Below are 21838 nucleotides of genomic sequence, written 5' to 3' on the forward strand. Positions count from 1 at the left end.
TAACATCGATAAAGAAATGGAGGTTTTAACTGAACTTCTTGGACCGGCCTGGAGAATATTCAGTAAGAATATAAAAGTAACGTGCTAAGCCAACTGTCACACTGTCATCCAGGGGTGGCTCTTGAAGGAGGGAGCCATTATTCTATGCACAGATAAAACACTAGGTTTTATTGTTTAAAAGTCTGGTCTTTTTATTTAAAAGTCTAGTCTTATTATTTAAAAGTCTGGTGGGGTAGGGTGCCTGGGTGGCTCAGTCGGTTAAGCGTCCGACTTCGGCTCAGGTCGTGAACTTGCGGTTCGTGGGTTCGAGCCCCGCGTCGGGCTCTGTGCTGTGCTGACAGCTCGGAGCCTGGAGCCCGCTTCGGATTCTGTGTCTCCCTCTCTCTGCCCCTCCCCTGCTTTCTCTCTCTCTCTCTCTCTCAAAAATGAATAAACATTAGACAAAATTTAAAGCCTGGATGGGTACAGAAACACACACGCACACTAATAGGTTAAAATATGCAAATAAAATTTACTGCAACTTTTGTAGAATTCAATTTGTGCTACAGACATGTTGCATAGGAAACTACTTCAAGCCCCTGAGGAAAAACATCCACGGTTTAAGGTGCAACTGGGTTTGTCTCTTCTTTGGGGAGAAGGTGAGAGACAATCTCTGGGAAGAATGAGGGTGGACAGGGGAAGCAGAATTTAAGGTTATTTCGTGTGATCATTGGGGAACTGCAGGTCCTGCTTCTTGCAGCATAAAAAACGTAGTTTTTCTAGGTGCTTTTCTTTTTTTTTTCCTAGCCAGTTGGTCTTCAGTATCTGAGTCGATAGGTACATAAGAATGTTTCAGCCCGATAGGGATCGTAGGCTGATTACACCCAGTGATCAACGTGATGTGTTTCAAAACAGCAGATCCAGAGAATGAGGTCCAGGAACCCCAGACCGCCCAGCGCGGGTGCTAACCCACTCCCAGGAACTGTTTCTCTCCGTGTGCCACATAATTCCAATTCTTCAGTCCTGCCCCTTCCTCCCTTCTGAGCTGGGTGCAACCACGGTGCGATCAGGGGCCCGACACCGCTCGCCCGCACACGGCCACGCCGATCTGCAACCGTCAAGGCGGGCAGCATTCTGCCTCCGGTTCCAGGCGGGGCACGTTTTCATTTGTAGAAAACATACATCCTGCTCGGATAATCTCTAATTATAAAAAAAAAAAAAAAAAAAAAAAAAAAGGTGTCCCTTACGCTGTGTTTTCCTGGGGGACATGGGTGCACCGGGAAGGGAGCGGGGTTCACGTCACATGGAACGGAGCGGAGTTTGGCCAGTGATGGCAGGCACGTCTGCACACACACGAGCACAGGGGTCCCTCGTGGTGAAGTCTCTCCCACGGAGCAGAGAGGCCTGGAGCCCTGCCGGAAGCCGTCCCCTGCCCCCAGGGTAATGGCATCTGAGAGCTGCAGGGACCACCGCATTGCACGTGGCACCGTTCTCTTGAGCGACCGACCGCACGCAGGTGGGGGCCACAGCGAACGCCAGCTCCCAGCGGCCTGTCATCTCGAGGGCACCTGCTGGCTCGTGTGGGATTTTCCTTTGCCCACTGAGGCTCACAGAAGGGTCACAAGCGCTCCCGCTGATCGTTTACTGTGACACGGGGCAAAGGTACAGAAGAGAACGGGAGTTCAGAGGGGACAGCAGGGCCCAGGACGTTCCCAGAAAGGACGGGCAAGAGCTAGACTCAGCTACCGAAAAACCACATTTCCTATTGGGTTCACCCTTTTCACAAGGACAGAGCAAAAGAGGTCCAACACTTGAGCAAGCGTCTCTCCGTGCTAAGTGTTCAAATGCAAAGTGAGGCTGGGAATCGCCTTTAAATACATATATACATCCGTAACATAATTTAAAAAGGTCTCTCTAGAACATAAAAACCTCAACAGCATCCGCCCCTATGAAGGTGTTTTGTTTTGTTTTTTTTTTTAAACTTTTCTGGTCCATTAAAAAAATTAGATACCACCTGTCTCATAGGCCTCCCCCCGTCCTGAAAAAAAAAAAAAAAAAAAAAGATTTTAAATTTAAATTTATACCTAACAAATAGAAAGCTGTTTTGGTTGGCGACGACCTGTGGTAGAAATTCCCTTCAGCACCCCCTCTCCCCCCTCAACGGAGGAGGACGGCGGAGCATTGTCTGTGCTTGGTCCTCGGGCGCGGGTCCAGCAGAGGGGGACCCCGGGTGTGTCCGAGCAGCCGGCCCCTCCCGCCTCCCCCCAGGTGACTGCACGGGCATCTGGGACAGACGGGGGGCGGCGGGTGCATGCCCCAGAGCAGCAGCGGACGGGAGGGAACCCGCTCAAATGACAAAGTCGTCGTGGTCCACGGGACTGAAGGCCGCTGCCCTCAGGATGTCCAAGGAGTTCACCAGGATCAGAGTCCCCGTGAGGTGTTTCCAGCGCTTGGTGATGGGGTTTTTTCATTTTGTCCAGGCCTAGGTGCAGCTCCTGGATGACGTCCCGGTAGCTGTCCCCGATCTGGTGGCTCCACGTCAGTAAAAAGTCATAGGCGGGTTTCCACATGGCCTGGGTGGCGGAGTCCAAAATAAAAGGAGGGAGGGAGAAGAAAGGATTAGGGGACAGCAAAGAGATTGGACCCTATTGATTCGATCCTCTTACCCGCAGCTCCTGGGCTCAGTACTTAGGCTTTTCTTTTGAGAGTGAGAAGCCCGGCGAAGCAGGGGGGACGGCCTCTGCCTGGGACCAGCACACTGAGGGAGGAACGTGTTTCGTGCGAGAGCCGGTTAAGTGGCAAATCGCGTCTGGGCCAACAGGAAGGATTTCTCTCCTTACAACCCCTGTGGCGTTTTCCGTGTGGGCCATTTCTTTAGAAACTCGCTGCGTTAATAAAGGACGCCCTTATTCTTGGGGACTTCCTGCTTCCCGGGTCTCCCGGGCCTGACCCATCTTTCCGGAAGCTTAAAGCGAACAAGGGAGGACACAAAGGACCTGTGAGCAGGAACCCCACTGGCTGTGGCCGAAGTTACACAACATACCGGGTACCCATCCAACACAGACCCGGACGGAGCCCGACCACAAGCGGCCACAAAGGGCTCCGTTCACACGGGAGGTCAAGTTTCTCAGTCCGACGGAAGGTAATTTAAGATCAGGATGTGCAGGGGCGGGCATTTCTGCTCAGGCCGCTCTGACTTCCCTCTTCTGGGCACAGCGGCCCTGCCACGGTCAGAACCAACTGTCCCGGGAGGGATGGGGCCTGCCCCACGCAGGGAGGGCCCGCCACGTGCTTTCCCGCATTGACTCGCTTATCCCCACGAACGCACTGTCGGGTGGATGTCGCCGTGACTGTGTGTCACGGCCCACGCTCACCTCGCTGTCCACGACCCCGTTCCTGTCCCGGTGGGGAGACTCGTAGGCATCCATCTGTTGCTTGGACACCTTGGCGAGCTTCTCGGCCAGCTCCCTCCAGCGCTGGGCCACCTCCACCGCCGTGGTCAGGAGCACAAAGTCCTGGATGAGTCTGACCACCAGGCCCTGGCAGTCCATTTTCAGTAAGGCCTGAGGACAAAGGAGCAGAGCACCGGGCAGGTCAGAGGGCTGGCTCTGGTCTCAGGCAGAGCTCCACGCGGAGGCGGTGCACTCTTTTCCCCCGAAAAGTTTTAAGCCTAGTAAGTGCCCCCCCGAACCCCAGCGTGGCTGCGGCACGGGACGGAGCGAGAGCAATGGCTTGCGGGGTGGCCTGGGCTTGACTGTGCTCTCCCACCAAGTTCACGCGCAGCCGGAACCTCACAATGACTGCGTTTCGAAACGGCGGCTTTGCAGACGTGAATTAGTTAAAACCAGGTCACGGAAGACGAGGGCCGCCCCTCAGCCAGTGACCGGTTGTCTCTATCAGGAGAGACATGTCCACGTCGGAAGGACAGAGGCAGAGACGGGGGAGAGGCGGCCACAGGCAGCGAGCGCCAAGGATTGCTGTCAGAGCAACCAGAGGCAGCCCCTCCCTTGCAGCTCCCGGAGGACCCAGGCCCGCGAACACCTCCAGCGCTGGGAGAGAATAAGCTTTTGTTGTCCCGGGCCACCCGGTCTGTGGCACTTTGTCTCAGCGGCCCCGGGATGCTGACTCCCGGCGGGAGGGCAGGTGAGCGCTGCTGGCCCTGTTTCTGCACCCTCGGGACGGCTGGGGAGGGCGATGCTTCGGGGAGACAGAACACACGCCCGGGGCTTAGGGGACCGGACCTAGAGCCGGGCTGACGTTAGGTGCCGCGGGCCTCGGCCGGATGCAGAGCTCCGCAGGCAGAGGGCTCAGATTGGGGCCCGCAGCTCACCCGGACATCTGGGCTCTGGGGTTTGGGGGGCAAAGTGAAGGCCTCGTGTGGAGGAAAAGGAGAACGGGGAGGCCAGAGGCTGAACCCAAGGAAGCACCATCAGAATACTTTCTGGAACCGACAGGACTGCTCCCTTGCCTAAGCTGCAGGAACTTTCTAGTGTGTTTTCAGGACAGGAGTCCGGAGGGACTCAGGAGGGCAAGGAATGCCCGCCACCCTGGGTGGGAAGGAGGCAATGCGACAGAGGCGGGCCCTGGACCAGCTGGTGGCCACCCGGGACTTGCTTCCCCATCTAGGAAAGGGGCGGGATCAGGCCGGCTTCCAACACGGTGTGTTCTGTGCGATCCCGGGCTGGGGTCTTAAAGAAAATCACATCAGCCGGCGCAAACCAGCAGGCCCACGCGTCTGCACACAGGGAGATGCAGAAGTCCTGCCACCCACGTTTCGTGACGGCTGCTGGGTGCACGCGGGCCTGGCACCATCCACGCGGCCTCTGCCGCCCAGCACCCTCTCGGACTACACCCCGACAGTGGGAAAAGTGGGAGCACCCTGGAGATGGTTCCTCAGGCGAGCATGGGGGTGGGGAGGCTAGAGGCAGAAAGGCACCTGGTGTTTGTCCTGTCCCTCCATGCTCCATGCCAGCCCCTGCGGTTGACAATTCCAGACTCCGAAGAGCACGTTAAGAACAACAAAGGAAGCAGCCCCTTCCCGACTGAGCCGAACACGTGGCTCGTTCGAGAACTCTGTCCGTATTTTGTGAGGATGGCGGGTGGCCTTGGATGAGTGCGGCTACGGTCTGCCGGGTCGCTAACTTTAAAGGGCGCAGCTAGGGGCGCCTGGGGGGCTCAGTCGGTTGAGCGTCCGACTTCGGCTCAGGTCATGATCTCGCGGCCGGTGAGTTCGAGCCCCGCGTCGGGCTCTGTGCTGACGGCTCGGAGCCTGAAGCCTGCTTCGGATTCTGTGTCTCCCTCTCTCTCTGCCCTTTCCCTGCTCACACTCTGTCTCTCTCTCTCTCTGTCTCCCCAAAATAGGTAAACATTAAAAAAATTTTAAAAATAAACAACAAAAAAATAAAGGGCGCAGCTAATCGAGACAGAGAACCCTCATCTACATTTCACATTTGTGTTGGGGGAGTTTAACAGTACGGACGATTAGTGACTTTTTTTTTGGCAATTTCCTGAATGCATTAGCTGGATGCCCCAGCAGGTCAAGCTCTGCAATTTTTTTTTTAAAGTTTATTTATTTATTTTGAGAGAGAGAGAGAGAGAACGTGAGCGTTGGAGGGGCAGAGAGAGAGGGAGAGAGAGAATCATAATCAGGCTCCGCACTGACGTGGGGCTCGAACTCACAGACCGCGAGAGCATGACCTGAACCAAAACCGAGAGTCGGACGGTCAGCTGACTGAGTCACCCAGGCGTCCCAAGCTCTGCAACTGAAAACAGGGGTGACGGGTCAATCTGGTGCTGTCCTGGGTCCCAAGGCTGGCAACTAGCTGCACCTGTGGTTAGCCAGAAGGCAGCTTGAGGATCCCGTGGTCCTTTTCCGGTTTGTTTTGTTTCGCAGTAGGCCACTACTACTGAGACTTACTGTGAGCCAGGCATGGGCTCATCTGCTCCTCAGAACCCCCGTGAAGCAGGGGCTGAGCTCACCCCATTTTGCAGATGAAGCCGAGAGAGTGACAGAGAGGCCCCCACACCGACTGAGCGTCAGAGCCAGACCCGCCTGCCTGTCCTCTGCTCCGATCCAGACACCCGGAGATGCCAGGCGGCTTGTCCGGGGTCCCACCGCTCGGGGTGACAGAGATGGAGGCAGGGTCACATTTCGTGGCGCTCAGGCCAACGAACAGCCTCCGCGGTTCTGCGGACACTTGCTACTCGACGTCAGGAACGGAACCCGATAAAACACGGGTCTGGATTGCGCTTCATTTCAACTACTTATGTATTTCAGCAAATGGGCTATTCACAGAGCTGGACGGTCGGCCCCCCAGTGTCCCCACTCAGCTTCCACTCACACAAAGCAAGCGTGTGTCTGTGCACTCACTCAGCCGCCCGGCTCTGGAGGCGACCTCATTTTCCAGGTAACAGAATGTGTCAGAGTCGCGCCTCTGTCCCCAGGGGCGCTGGGCAAGGGCGGGGGCTCCGTCCCGTGGAGTGCGGGGAGCACAGGGACGGAGGTGCCTTCCTTTCTCAATTTCAGCTCTGGTGACACAACTTGGATCGAGCCACACCAGCTTCAAGCGTCACAAAACTGCCACACCACCACCAAGGGTTTAGACACTTTTTTAAGGGCATATTTTGGGTGCCACCAGAGCTGGGTAGTAGAGAGCTTCACCATAGGAGGCTCTGACACCTTTCCCTGTAGCTTCCTCCTCAATTTTCTCACACACACACACACACACACACACACGCACACACACACGTCATCCCAGAAAACCCCATTCAAAACGATGCTGATTCCGGCCGCAATCTCAGAGCGAACTCGAATTTCAGCCAGGTGGCCAAACCTGGTGGACAGAGGGCCACACGTGGCTCCGCGGGCCACTCGGTCTCTGCCACAGCCACCCGAATCCACCGGCGTGGAGGGAAAGCAGCAGAAACGTGGGGGAACCGCCGGGCACAGCTCGGTCCAGCGCGACTTCCTTCACAGGAGCCGGTCTGCCAAGCGCTGTTTGGGGAGACACTCTTAGGAACACATAATGAGGTGGCATTTTGGTTTTGCTGTACGTGAATCCCGCGTGTGCTTCTCTTCCCGAGATGTGCAAACACCAGAAGGGCCGCGCTCCCCCATGAGCGGCGGGCAGGGGAGCCCCTGCTTTGGGGGCGCTGGAGCCCCGGGAACCTGCCTAAATGCACACTGGTTCGCTACCTGCCTCCTGTCTGGGGCGATAAGGAGGCTTTTCTGCCAAGTCGCAGAGAATCGCCATCCCGTCCAGCCCCCGTCTGCCCCCACCTCGCGATTTTCCCCGTGACTTCCATCAGCGTCCAAGGCTCTGGGGGGTTTATCCCACCCCACCTCACTCCTGGAAACAGCCGCCCCTCCCTCGATTTGTGTCCTAGAGTAAGTTTCTCTTCTCAGAGAACCTTCTCCAAAGAGCCCGCACCCGGACTCAAACGACCCCAGCCATAGCCGCCACCAGTGACCCCCGGGCACCCCGGCGGCTCCAGCAACGAGCTCTGAGCGCTGGCCTCGGTCCCTCCAGGGAGGCCTGCCCCTGTCCCCGACGGCCCTTCCCTCCCCGCCATGAGGACTGACCCTGTGTCTTGTTTGCGAGGGATTCCCGGACACGAGACATGACTTCTCCTATCGGAAGCATGTCGCGGAACAAAAACCTCGGGGTTCCGTGTGCCACCCTCCAAGCACACACTCGGCCCCCCAGATCTACTCAGGGCCACCGCGTAAGCCAAGCCCTCTCCTTCAGTGTCGTCACAGTTCCTGGTACAAACACACTCAGATACGTGTTTTGCACAAAGTGGACCAGAAGCAGCGGTAAAGAACCTCAACATGCTGACGGCAAAGAGCCAGCCGTGGTTTGTCCCCCCAGAGAGCAAGAATCCCGACACGGAGCCCAAGGTCGATGAAAGTGAGGAGGGGTATGCACCGTGCGGTCAGCCACCACGGTAACAGCACCTGCCACTCACAGCTGTGCCCCCCCCCCCCCCCCCCCCCGCCCAGTGACTCTCATGACGTCGCCGACGGATGGCTCCTCAAGCTCGGGAAGGGCCCACGGCTTAGTGTCCTGGAACATCTGTGGACAGGCGTGCAGAGCCCCTGGGACATCTCAGTGTGGACAGGCGTGCAGAGCCCCTGGGACATCTCAGTGTGGACAGGCGTGCAGAGCCACACGGACAAGGAGGCACCAGCACCCGGCCCTTCCACAGACCCGGGAAGCAGCAGGCATGCGCCCAGGGCTGCCCGCACGCTCTCCACGGGGCATCGCAGAGGAGGGGACAGCCCCTCGGCCAACCCCACGGAATTTATAAACAGCCGCAGCGTCTACGCCCCAAACCGCTCAAAGAGGTTGACGACGGGCGATGGGGCCGGGGACCCCTCCGCCTTCTGCTTCTGTCCTTCACGCATGTAAAATTTCGGTGCAGAAAAGAAACACAGGCTGTGTTTACAGACAAACAAAAATCAGTGAGGACTATTTTCATTCAGGAAAAAAACAACACCCCCCGCGCTCTGAAGGTTGACACTGATGTGCAGGAAGACAGAGCCTGTCACCAACGATGCAGTGAGAGAGTGACCGTAGGCCCTGGGGCCCACCAGCCACACGACGCCTACCCGCCAGAGGAGGAGGGAGAGCGCGGCAGACCAGCAACCACAGGCCCCGCTGCGGGGCGCACCCTGGGGCTGTGGACAGCCAGGTGTGAAAACCAGACGGAGGGGGCGTGGCCCGGGTAATCGGTGTCAGAATTACTCATTTGTTTCCTTCACACAAATCTACCTGGAGAGGAGTACGAAAATTAGGTCCCCCACCCCCAGGCGTCCTGATCATCGGAAGGAAGGACACTCAGGGTTGGGGCTCTCCACTGACCGCTGCCTCTGGGTGGCTCGGAGACTGGGAGACGTGGCGAGGAGCAGGGACGCACCTGGAATCCAAGGTCCAGGGGCACATCTGGATCCAGCCTGACTCCCCTTCTCCTCCCCTAAAACACGTAACCCCCCAGCCCCAATGCCTACAGAATAAAGCACAAGCATTATCTGGTACAGGGGGCTCCACACCCCACATACCGCCATCCTCTATCACCCCAGCCTCTGATCGGACCCCATCTACGTATGCCCTCGCGCACCCCGGTCCTTGCCCGCGCGGTATCCCCAACCTGACAGCCCCTCCGTCATCAGGTGGGCTTCCGTGCTTCCTGCCCGTATCAGGATCCACTCTGCCCCAACCCTGTTCGCCGTTCCCTGATCCGCCGGGGGGCCCTTCTCTTCGGGGCTCGAGACAAGTAAGTCCTGCGCTGTGACTCTTCACTCCGTGCCTTCTTCAAGTCAAAGACCCGTGTTCTTGGGCAGCCCAGCACCCAGCATCGCCCCTAAGCCCACAGGAGGCGGCAAAGACACGCTTCGTGAATATCGAGTACCAACGCTCTGTGGCGGCCCTTTCATTCTGGGCCCCAGGGGCTCTGTCCCTGGGCCCTGTCCCTCGGCCTACCCTCCTCGGACAGTGCCAGTCACGCCCCTTCCCGACAGCAGCCCGGCAGTGCCCCTCACCACCACGTTCAATAAGGTCCGGGGTGGGCCGTCGACGGGCTGGCCATCCTCTGTCACGGGCCGTCCCGGCTTCTCCTGCAGAGCTCGGTGAGCCGGGGACAGACGGGGCATTCTCTGACGGTGGTCACGCACCGTGTGGGTGAGAAAGGGCAGACGGAGGCAGGCGCACCAAGGAGCCCACGTGGTTGTGCAAGACGGCCCTCGGAGGAGCTGATATCGAAAACCCGCACCGAAGCAACAGCAAGGACATGGAATCAAAGAAGCGGGGCCCGGGCGCGGGCTGGCCGCGTGGGCGGCACCCCTTCAGGTCCTCAGCCCGGGCCGAGGTCTGCTCTCATTCACTCGTGCATCTCCTCAAGTAGCGGACTGTGTCCCGGGGGCCAGGGTCCTTTCTCTCGCGGCGTTTATATCCGATGCGGACAATAAGAAGAAACCGGAACACGAGTAAACGAGGCCACTGTGGGTGGGAGAAAGCCCAGTGAAGCCCAGGGTCTGGGGCGACGAAGTACAGTGACCCCGGGCCCCAGGTCGCTTCGCGGGAAAGGTCTGCCAGCACGGCCTCCGGGCTGGTTCCCCAGGGACGTGACAGCCTTCCACCTGACGTTGCGGGCAGAGCTCCAGGCCTGAGGCAGGGCCCGGACCCCACTCGACGGTGGGCAGGACGGAACCGCCCGGTTCTCATTTCGTTCCGGGCTCCTTCCCATCTCCCCGCAAACCTACCGTCTCAAACCTCCCCCCTTTCCAATTCGTTTACTCAGTTTCCAGACCACGGACGCATAACCGAACAGAAAACCATCTTCAGAATGCGAGGGGGTGGGACCCGACTCGGTGGCCGGGGTGGGTCGTGACAGCCACGCGGTGACAGCCGGAGGCCGGCTCACCCGAGGCCGAGACTGCAGAATACCACTGCTCAGTGGTGCGAGCGCCGGGAGAAAGGAATCCCGGTTTTCAGGACTCCTCTGCGTGCTGGGACAAAGCAGCCTGGGGTTTCTGGAGGTTTCGCCCACGTTCAGATCCACCCGCTCCCAAGATGGTGACGGATTCAGCCCAGGGCCCGGGCGAGGGAAACCCGCAAGCCTCCGAGCAGACCTTGCTGTGCCAGCCTTCCCACCCAGGGGCGCAAGAGACCCCCCCATCGCTCCCACAAACGAGCCCAGGGACGTCCCCCCGAAAACCTGTGCTGTCAGAGAAGTCCCCCAAGCGGGGCAGAAAGAGCTTCGCTTAAGTCTGAAAAGGCCTGACATGAAGGACCGGGAGGAACAAGCCGCCTCCTCGGTCTTTATTTTTCCACAGCTGGGAAGGGCCTCTCTCACTGTGTTGTTTTTCACCTCTGCCCACTCGGGGCGGGGGGGGAGGGGTGTTTTTTAGGCGGCAATGAAGGAACAATCAACTCTGTTCAGGTGCCATGAGAGCACCCGATTCTAGAACCCGCGGCAAATCCCAGCTTGAGGCCCCGCGAGAGAGGGACACGCGCCCCTGCCCGGTGCTCGAGGTCCGTGGAGGGGAGAGGGCCTCGAGGGCTCGACGCAGCTCCGGGGAGGATTCCAGGCCGGGCCAGCGAGGGGGCAGATGCCCTGAAGGGAGAGGTGTCCCACTGCTGTGACGGCCATGCCCAGGGCCCACGTGCCGTCCCCCTGCCGCCTCGGGCCCTCCCCAGCCACGACCATCCCTCATCCTCCCCGCGGAAGCTGCCACCACCAGCGCCCCCAGCCTCCGGGCTGCCAAGATCGACACCTTCGGTTCCCGTCCCTTCTTCTGGACGAGGTTTGGCTCTCACTGTGTGGCACGCGCCTGGCATTTTACATTCCTGGGGGCGCCGTCAGGCTGCAACGCCCGCTCCCCGCCGCGGTGGCTGTGCCCCGCGGACTGGGTATCTCCGGCTCCTGAGAGCCGTGAGCGCCACGGACGGACCTCGGCACACACACCCGGCTCGGCCGTTCCCAGAGGCGCTCACACAGCATGGCAGGTGCCGGGTCGGGCGGCAGAAATCCTAGGGCCGCCGAGACTCACTTCGTACACAAGTCAGGAGGCGAGAAGGCTGTGTGGAGCCTGACGGAGCAAGGAAGGAACACCAAGGGGCTTCCAGTGGAAAATCACAAGGGTTTCCAGAGGAACAGCCCCAGGGATGTGTCCTACTGGGAAGATGGGGTGGCGGGGGGGAGGTGAACGAAGCAGGCTCTCCCCATCGAGAGGACGTCCCCCACGGAAACGAGGCGGACGCCAAGAGAAGGGCGTTATCGAGTTCCTCCAAGTCAGCTTCTCCAAGACAGGCCACCGGAAGCAGATGAACTGTTGAGAGCGGGTGGGGAACCCGGGCCGGGGAGGCCGTGTTCGCTCAGCAGTCCAGCGAATGCTTTCCCCCTCACCCGGCGGCCCGGGTGTATCCTGTAGTGTGACACCAACCCCCCCTCCCCTTCTCAGATCGCAGTTCCCAGAGGCCCTCCTCAATCCCTACTCACACACACACACACACACACACACACACACACAGAGGAGGCAAAGGAAGACGCTTCGATCAAGTTAGACTTCGGGGCGGCACAGATCCTGCGGGGAACCTGATGAAACCTGCACCTTCTCCCACGAGATCGGAGCAGAGGGGGCTGGAGCGCGAGCCTCCCTGCGCCCCCACGCCCACCGGGCACCCGGGAGACCCGCCTGAGGCCTCCAAGGGGCTCGCCAGCCCAGCGGGAAGCCGCCTGAACGGGGCTCTCCATGCTGGACCCTGAGCCGTCTGGGGGTCCCTACCCAAACGCCCATCTCCAGGTGCGCGTGCATGTATTTCGGGGAGCGGAGGTGAGCCCAGATGCCGGTCCAGTGATTCACCGAACCCACGCCCGAGTGTGCGGGGCGGGGGCGGGGGCGGGGGCGGGGGCGGGGGGAAAGGCGGCAAGACTGGACTCGGCCCCCCCTCCAGCCCCCGCCGGGCACTTACCATCACGAGCTCCTTCTGGAAGGACTTTCGCTCTTTGTTCTCCGTGTTGTTACAATCCTCCTTGAGCTTTTCCAGAACGGACGCCACCCGCTCGGGCTCACTGTCCAGCTCGGCCCGGCAGAAGAAGGTGAGCGGCAGGTTGCCGTAGCCCAGGGCATCGGCGAAGGAGCGCCAGCTGCTGACGTTCTCCATGAGCAAGGTCCTGACCGAGGCGTAGATGTAGGTGAGGAACTTACAGGGTCGCAGGATCTGCTCTAGCAGCACCGAGGTGCTCAGCTCGGGCCCCGAGAGGAGGCTCGGCCGGGCCCTGCCCACCACCAGCACGTTCTTGGCGTGCACGAGGCCGACCTTGCCCTGGTGGTAGCCGATGTACCACTCCTTGGTCCACAGCTGCCCCTTCAGCCGGATCTTCTCCTCGCTGAGCAGCGCGACGCTGTCCCCCTTCTTGTACTCCAGCAGGTAGTGGTTCTTGCTTTGCCGCACCACGGTCTTGAGCAACTTGCCGAACTTGAGGCTGGACACCGGGCGGTCCTGAAAGGTCGGGTATTTGGTGGTGGCAGCAAACGGGGACAGGATGATCTTCCCGACCTCGTTCTTCTTGAGAAACCGCCTTTGCCCGGAGGGCTTGATGGCACTTTTGGGGGGCGGCTGGGGAGTCTGCACGCAAAACTGCGTCAGGATGGCCTCCTGGTCGCCCTTCACCTGAACCCGCAGGGTGAAGTCGGACAGCTCGCCGGGGTTCTGGCAGGTGATGGGGAAGATGAGGCGGCTCACCTTGCCCAGCTTCATCTGGAACCCCCTCACCACCTTGGCCTGCTCGCTGGCCTTGACCTCGTAGTTGGTCATGTTGGAAAACATGCAGACGTGGAGATCCTGGGGCCTGGACAAGACGAACTGGTGCTTACCCCAGAGCTGCAGGGCCACGGGGGCAGGGCTGGGGGCCTGGCGGGTGACCTCGCTGACCAGCAGCGTCTTCGGGGCACAGTCGTGCCCAAAAATGGTCACCACGGTCTTGAAGGATGGGTGAATGTGTTTGGGCCCGTAGAGGCCCACGGTGATCTTTTTGTGGATGAAGTCCCACACCGTGGAAGGGTAGAGAATGTTGGGGCCGTGGGCCACAACGGCCAGGTACATACAGGGCTCCAGGTTGTCCAGCTGCACCTGGACCGTGTCCCCATAGCTGTAGGTGAGTGGGATGGGGACATAGGGCCCCTCCTTCAAGTCGCTCCTCAGGCACTGGAGACCCACCGTGCTTTTGCTAAAGATGTCGTTTTTCACCTCGGCCGACACTTTCATCTCCACGATGATGAAGGTTTTCACCTCCAGGGTGCTCACCTTCACCTCCAGCACCGGGCTGACGCTGCTGCACCTGTCGCTGTTGAGCTCCAACGGGGGGTCCAGCAGGGCTTTCATGGAGATCTGCTGCGTCTCCCCTGGGGCCACGTGGCCCTCGGGCACGTGGATGCTGATGCCGCTGTCGGGCAGCTGCACGGCGCCCCCGGAGCTGTCCAGCTTGCACGCAATGCTCGTCTCCACCGCCTGGGTCTGGCCCCACCCGGGGCTCTGGCCCAGCAGGTCCAGATCGTGGCAAGACCGGGCCAGCTTCCGGTGGCTCAGCCAGGCGGCGCGGAAGTCCTCCCGGCTCTGGAACTGCTCCGGGGCCGGGGATTTCAGGCCCGTGAAGAAGCCCGAGGAGTCGGGGGCGTCGGACTTGGCCTGGAGGACGGAGAGCTCCGACAGGCTGTAGGAGCGCTTGCTTCTGAAGAAGGGGTTGTCCCGCTTGCCCGGCGCCTCGGCCTGGAGGCGGCCTGCGGCCGGCAGCTCGTCAAAGATGTTGCCGACGCTGTTGGTGGTCGCGGAGCTGGATTCGGTGAACGAAGACGTGCCCGTATCAAAAAGGAGCAAATCCACGGTGCTTCTGGGGGTCAGCTCGTCCAAGCTGGGCATCGCCGGCGCGTTCCCGTTCAGAAACGGGTTTGTCTGGGCCCCGTTCCAGAAGGGGTTATTGCTGTAGGTCTTGCTCGGTCCCTTGTCCTCTGTCCATTCCCCGAGCAGGTCTAGCTCCTTGGCCACCTCGTCTGGGCTGTCTGGAAGATGGTCGATCACCCCGCTGTCGCTCAGGGTGGAGTCCCGGTAGTTCAAGGGCTGCACGTAGGAGGACGGGATGTAGCCCATCTCCGTGGTGCTGTGGGCGTACCACCACTCCCCGCCGGACGCGTCCAGGACGTAGAGGTGGTCGCCCTTGGAGAACTTGAGGGTGGTGAAGTTGGCTGGGTGGTAGTCCTTGATTGCGATCACTTCCTTTGCATTCCCGAACGGTGTGGGATTGTCTACGAGCAAGGCACTGGGGGAAGGCACTGCATAAAACACAAAGAAACAGGGGGTGAGGGCGAGGCCCATGGGCGCCGCGGAGCACTGGCCGGAACCAGGGAGGAGGGAGAGCGCTCTGGGTGACAGGCGGCTGTGCCAGAAGGAAGTCCCACGGAACTCCGCTGTGCTCCCGAGGGCCGGCACTGCTGTCCCAGCCCACTGGGCAGGAGGGCTCATATTCCCCCGTTTCCCCGGGATCGCTTTTTTTTTTTTTTTTTCAACGTTTTTTATTTATTTTTGAGACAGAGAGAGACAAAGCATGAACGGGGGAGGGGCAGAGAGAGAGGGAGACACAGAATCGGAAACAGGCTCCAGGCTCCGAGCCATCAGCCCAGAGCCCGACGCGGGGCTCGAACTCACGGACCGTGAGATCGTGACCTGGCTGAAGTCGGACGCTTAACCGACTGCGCCACCCAGGCGCCCCTCCCCGGGATCACTTTTGAAACGCCATGTTGTTTTTAAACCTTTTTTAAGCTCTAAAGATTTTATTTTTAAGTCACCTCTGCACCCAACGTGGGGCTCGAACTCACAACCCCGAGATCAAGAGTCGCAGGCTCCACCGACTGGGCCAGCCGGGCGCCCCCGATGCCATCGGATTTTGGCCAGAGTTTTCCTTATGTAACTAACTTACCTGGAGCTGCCACTGGGTCGAGAGAGAAGCTGAAAGTGACTGGCTTAAAACCTGTCACATTCTGAGTGGGGTGACCCACGGCCTGTAGCCAGGGATGGGACATGAAGAGCCTGGAATAGGATCTGAGTTCGTGAGCTGGTCCCACGCTCTGCCTTGAATGCAGAACATGGGAATGGGGGGAAGGTTCCCTGACAAGCAGACCCGCCTCTTACGTTTCCAAGCTGAACCCACTCTTCATCAAAATAAGACTTTGGAAGGGCGCCTTGGTGGCTCAGTTGGTTAAGCGTCTGACTTCGGCTCAGGTCATGATCTCATGCTTCGTGGGTTCGAGCCCCGTGTCGGGCTCTGGGCTGACAGCTTGGAGCCTGCTTGGGATTCTGTCTCTCTGCCTCCTCCCTGCTCATGCTCTCTCTCGCTCTCTCTCTCTCTTAAGATAAATACACTTAAAAAAATAAATAAAGTAAGACTTTTGAGGCCGGTGCCTTCCAGCCTCCTTTAAATGATCATTCAAAATGACAGCTTGGAAAGGGGCTCTACCGCATGTCTTGAAAATGAAAGGTTTATGTCCACTGTCATTCATGTCATCTCCGAGCAAGTGTTTAAGTCTGAAAAACCCCCAACTCGTTCAACAGCGACTCGAGCTAATTTCGGGTTCACGGCGTTCAACTATGTGTGCTCCCGATGGAGGCAGCAATGGGAACCACGAAAGTCAGCTCAACAAGGGGTGTGTGTTTTGAAAAATATCGGACGATGAAACACCTGTCTTCTCTCCCACCCATACATGACAAAGCACATCCAGAGGAGGAGGAAAGCGCCTTGTGAAAGAAAAGATAGCCCCCACCCCAGCTGTGCCTTGTTTCACAGGGTTTAGGGATATTCTGGCTTCCTGTAAAAAACGTTAAGGACCGTATTTTTAGTGGAACCTACACCCACATCTTCTCTAATATACGATTAAGTCAAGAAGCGTTCTATTCTACCAAACTGGCCCTCCAAAAAAACAGCATCTGCCAGTTTCCCTTTCCTTTGAAAAGAAATAATGGAACTGGAATTGTATTTCCTTAGCAAAGTCTGGGGAAATAAAGCCGGAAGTTTCTGTTTGTTTCCATGAACCAAGTTAGAGAGAGAAGCTTGGTAGAAAGCTCATCTGGGCGGTGAAGGCCGTCAGTTCCCGCCCTCCATGTGGGGCGGTGGGGAGAATCTGGCTCTGGGTTCACTGGGCACGGGCTTCCGTCCAGACCTCAGGAGCCCGAGATACTCTCTCAACGGGCTCTGGTGGAGATAACGTTCTGATGATGTGCTTAGCATAATGATGCCTGAGGACACACAGACTGTTATGTTAAAGGAGACATCGCCGCCACCCCTCCTAATTTTATTTTCTCCGTAGCACTTATCATTAACCAATATACTACGAATATTTTAGTGGGGGGGGGTGCTGCATCGCCCTATTGGGGTGGGAGCCTTCTTAGGGTTTTTTGCTCACAGTGGTATTCCCTGGAAGGCAGCCTGCCACATAGCAGGTGTTCGGCAAATATTCGTGGAATGAATGCTCCTCCGGTATGCACACAACAGAGAGGCCATAGTCATGTTCTGGGGTCAAGGTGTCGGCCAAAGGCAAAGCCAGAGTTCTCCGTGGCTGTGCCCTGCTATAAAATCACCCCAAGGAGAAATCACTTCACAGTGAAGGGAGGGGAGTGAGTAAACACATTCAAGTAAAAGAGAAGGACCCCGAGGGAGAGGTGGGGAGACAGGGCACGGGTCAGGCTGGGGTCGGGGGACAACAGCAGACCTCTCTTGCTTTGTTTTCCAGCCACCGTCTCCTGCAATAGAAACCACTGTGTGTTTCCTTGACACGTCTAATGAAAATGTCACATAAAAATTAAAACCAAATGAAAATTAGAGCGCGTGCCAGCTATTAAAATCTTGTTAGAGTCCCTCAGAAGTTATATCCCTATTACGTTCCCCAGAACAATTCCCTTAGAGTGATATTTTTAAAATTAAAAACCAAAGCTATTAAGCAGGCTTTGTATATAGCCTAAGAGAACGTATCAATGCAAATTATCACTTTGGTTTCAGCAGACTGAAGAATAAAAATGGTTTCACTTAAAATTCCAAGCACTCGGGGCGCCTGGGTGGTGCAGTCGGTTAAGCCTCCGACTTCAGCTCAGGTCACGATCTCGCGGTCCGTGAGTTCGAGCCCCGCGTCGGGCTCTGGGCTGATGGCTCGGAGCCTGGAGCCTGTTTCCGATTCTGTGTCTCCCTCTCTCTCTGCCCCTCCCCCGTTCATGCTCTGTCTCTCTCTGTCCCAAAAATAAATAAAAAACGTTGAAAAAAAAATTAAAAAAAAAAAAAAATTCCAAGCACTCCCCTCAGCAGAGAAGCAGTAACATATTTCACTCAAGGATCAGGCTCATCCAATGGGAAATGGCGATCCTTCCGTGGAAATGGACTGTGGTATGAGCTCCTGCCAGACGGGTCCCTCCATCAGTCAACTGTCACAGAGCACCCGGGGACACCTGGTGGGGCGTCTATCCAATCAAACGCAGGAGAATCCCTATCGAATCCCATCTTAATGAATTCTGGGGAGCGCGGCTCAGATTCACAGCTATCCTTGATTTCCATACAAAAAAAAAAAAAAAAAAATCCCTGCGTGTCGGGAAGTTCAGTGCACTGAATAATACATTTCTTACCCCTCCGCCTCGGTTCTTATACGGGTGGAACATTTATCAGGGAGCAGAGGACTTCACAGAGAACACTTTGGCTGGAATACATTCCCACCTGTCTACCGTGGGGACGCAGGGGAGGCCACCCGCTGCCCTTGGGAAATGGGTTTGGGGCTCCCCCCCAGCGGACCAGCCCCAGGTCACATCCCAGGATGTCTCCTTTATCTTTTTCCCACAATCGGGGGGTTTAGGACCCTGATGCCCCTCAGATCATTATCATAATTTTTAAAAATTCAGCTCTCTCATTTCGAGAACCCGGCCCAAACCCCACAATTTATGCTCATGTTTTCCAACTTTAACCATGATCAGCTAGGCTATAAAGTAAGAAAACAATGCCCATTACTGGGCTATGAAAAATAAATGGTTCCATTATTTATAAAACTACCTGGTAACTCTGTTACTGTTATTAATAAAATCTCATGATTTCTTTTGCCAGTATGTTTGTTGGAGGAACATTTAAAGCAGTGCTCAAGGCTCCCAGCATAAAGCAGAGACAGGAAGCAACTGAGGATACAGTGAAGGGAGAAGGGATTAGGAAGAGACAAATGGGGGACATACGGTTGTTAGGACATCAGGGAAGAGGGCCACAGTGTGACCCAGGAGACAGCAGTTTGGTTCAAGAACTATTCACTTAGCACTGACTTTGTGCCAAGTTAAAGATACAAGGGTAAAGGTCCGCTCCCACTGCTCAGCTTGTATTCTGGACGGCCCAGTGGGTAACCTCAACACGTTGTGGTAAACGCTGTAGGGAAGCCGCCTAACGATGGATGATGAGGATGTAACCCATGACACCAGTAAGCACCTAGTAAGGTCAAGGTGGACTTCTAGGAAGAAAATGACCCATCCATCTCACTGACCCAGTTGTAAGTGTCTGTGAGAGGAACCCAGAGGCTCAGGGTGATTGACCCTGGGGCCACCTCTAAACCAGGGGTCAGCGAACAACGGCCCCTTTGCTGTTTTTGTAAATAAAGTTTTATTGGAACACAGCCATATCCATGGCTTACTCTCTCCTGTGACTGCTCTCGAGCTGCCGCGGCACAGTGTGACGGAACCCGGAGGGCCCACAAGGATTAACATACTCCCTGTGTGACCCAGGTCCCTACCTTAAGGTCACCCAAACTCAACGAGAGGAGAAAAGACAAACATATTCTGTATGAAGAAGTTTCATAACCAACGGGGGATTCATAACCTCCCAGCCCACCAACAAAACAAAACAAATGGTTATTGTCCCAGGGCTGAATGTGTCCTCAGGAAGTTTAGAGAGCTAAACCTTAACATCTGAATGGGGCCTTGGGAGCCTTGAAGGCAGAGAAGTCCTTGGGTCTCAGAGCACTTGCAAATCTGTCCCCTCAGCCACAGTTGTGTCTCCTGGGAGCTCACCTTTGACATCATTAAAGCTCGCTTCCGAAAACCCTTCGGTCAGGTCAATCAGGGTCCCCTCGGACTTGCACCGAGGGAGGCCGCCGGAGTTGGCCGCTCGGATCCGTTGAGCTGCCATCTCGAACTTTCTTCCTGGGGGGACCGCTAACGTGTCATATCCCCTCCTCTAGGTATCCCAGCGCTCGCTGAAGCTCTCCTCAGGCAACCATGCCGCACACGGGTCAACTGGGCGATGTGCTTCTTCCTGAAAGTGGGGGAAAAGGAAAAAAAAAAAAAAAGGAATTTCCCTTGAGCAAGCGCGACACAGGTTGGACAGGAATTTTGTGCAAAGTGGGAGTCCTCTTTCTTCCAGGGCCATTCCAGTCAAGACAGACCCAGGACATTCTTCCTGGCCCGAGAGCAAGGGGGGGCCCACTCCCCGGATCCTGTGAGCACCCTGTGCCCATCTCACCCGCTGTGCGGGCGCACAGAGCCGGGCAGCACATCCTGGCCTGCTGTTCTCTTCCTGGGGTACAAAGGGGCTTGTGAAGTTTGTTCTAGCACCTGGCCGGCCTGTTCATCACGAAAAGGGGGACAAACGGGATCTGTAGACTCCACGTGGCCGGTTCCGGGGTTCAGGGCAGAAGAAATAAGTCCGTGTGCCCAGACAATGGCTCGTCCCGTTAGAGGCACAGCCCCGGCCGCGATGCTGGATACTCCGGAAAGCAGCACTCAGCACAGCACCTCTTGTGGCCCCGCCTCGGGGGCGAGGGGGGGGCTGCTCCCTGCCTGCCCACGCTCCCCTAAAATCCTCCCTGGATCCCCAACAACCGACAGTCCTAAGTAAGATACACACGTCGCCACTTCTGTGCATGAGGCCTTTGTGGAACGTGTGCCCCTGAAGCTGGTATATGTACCCAGACGGTGTCACCGAGCCTCCAGAGCCACTCTCGGGCCTGTTTCTTTCTGAAAGGGGCACAAAGGCATCTGGGGGGCTCTCTCAGGAGATGGTGACGTGATCAGCTGTGGGATGACCCTCGCCAGCCCACGGAGGGGAAAGGAACAGCCAGGAGCCAACCTCAAAGCGGCAAATACCCCATGCTCTTCCCCAGAAACGGGCGGACAGGACACGCCATAGCTGGCCGCACCTGTCGGGGCACGGAGGGACCCGAGGGCAGGCGAACTGCACTCTGTTTCAACACGGCTCGTGTGACCGGTCTCCGGTCCCTGGCTCCCTGGCTGTGCCCTTCAAGGACAGCTGGGAATACGGCTTCTGGCCCAGATGAGTGGCCTTCACCAATGAGAGGGACCCGCATGGCCCCAACACCGCCTCCTGCAACGGCAGGGGGGTGGGGTGACCTAGCCCGTCCGCCTCTACCCTTCCCCCAGGCTCCGCACGCAGCCTCCCGGGGGCTCAGTGCCAACCGTGCAGCGAACACACACAGGTTTGCGTCCAAGCTCTGCCGTCCGCGGGGACGTCTTGTGTTCAGCGTTTAAGTCGGTGGCCTCAGTTGATGCACCTGTGACGCGGGGCCAAGACAGCACTGCCCTCACCGGTGTGTGGGGAGGCTGAATATGAGAATCCGTGTAAGGCGCTTGGAACGGGGAACAGGGGTTCACCGCGGCCCCGGGGAGGATTTCTTTCCTTCTTAACCACCGAATGTGGCGCCACGCTCCTCACCGGAATGCTCTTGGAGAGAAGGGGGAGCGGAGCTGGCCGCGGAGGCCGGTCACCAGGCCAGAGGCGGCTCTGTGCCCACCAGGCAAGACGTGGCCACGTGCATGGGGGAGCCCGCGGGCCCCGGGATACAAGCAGAGGCCACCCCTGGAGCAGCCTGGCTTCAGAAAAGAAGCGTGATGATAAGATCCATCACTGAGACGAGAGGATGTGAGAATCCTTTGGGTCCAAAAGACAGGTCTCACCTACTGGCAGGAACAGAGAAAATGGGACTCGTGTATGGGGGCGGGGGGAGGGGATCGGAGAGGACAGGCAGCGGTGGGGGGGGGGGGGCGGGGGGAGCTTCAGGACAGTTCTGAGACCATGACCTGTGCTTGCCGGGTAGACCTGCAAATTAACCACCCAAGATTCTAGGTCTGACGGTGTCTCCTGGAGATACAGCAGCCAGCCAGACAGACAGACACGGCCAAAGCCAGCTGGCGGTGAAATCTGACTGGCACCCGGCTCGTCCCATGAGGGTCCCCCCCCCCCCCCCCACTGCAGAGCTGCCCAGGGCACTCGGTGAACGGGGTGGGGAGGGGGAGGGCGAGTTCTTCGCTCTCACGCTGGTGTGGCCCTGTGCCCGAGG

At 57.8% G+C, this 21838-nt stretch overlaps 1 protein-coding gene across 1 annotated transcript in view; it reads right to left on the minus strand.

The window, feature by feature from the left end:
- Positions 1–2237: 2237 nt before the first annotated feature.
- Positions 2238–21838, minus strand: part of SH3BP4 (SH3 domain binding protein 4) — an 84838-nt gene continuing 65237 nt past the window's right edge. The window contains 5 exon segments of the mRNA XM_049614630.1: positions 2238–2446; positions 2448–2552; positions 3354–3542; positions 12453–14809; positions 19554–19797. Coding sequence (XP_049470587.1) covers positions 2327–2446; positions 2448–2552; positions 3354–3542; positions 12453–14809; positions 19554–19671 — 2889 coding nt within the window. The 5' untranslated portion in view covers positions 19672–19797 and the 3' untranslated portion in view covers positions 2238–2326.

Source organism: Panthera uncia, assembly GCF_023721935.1.
Source record: "Panthera uncia isolate 11264 chromosome C1 unlocalized genomic scaffold, Puncia_PCG_1.0 HiC_scaffold_3, whole genome shotgun sequence".
In the NCBI taxonomy this organism is placed as follows: Eukaryota; Metazoa; Chordata; class Mammalia; order Carnivora; family Felidae; genus Panthera; species Panthera uncia.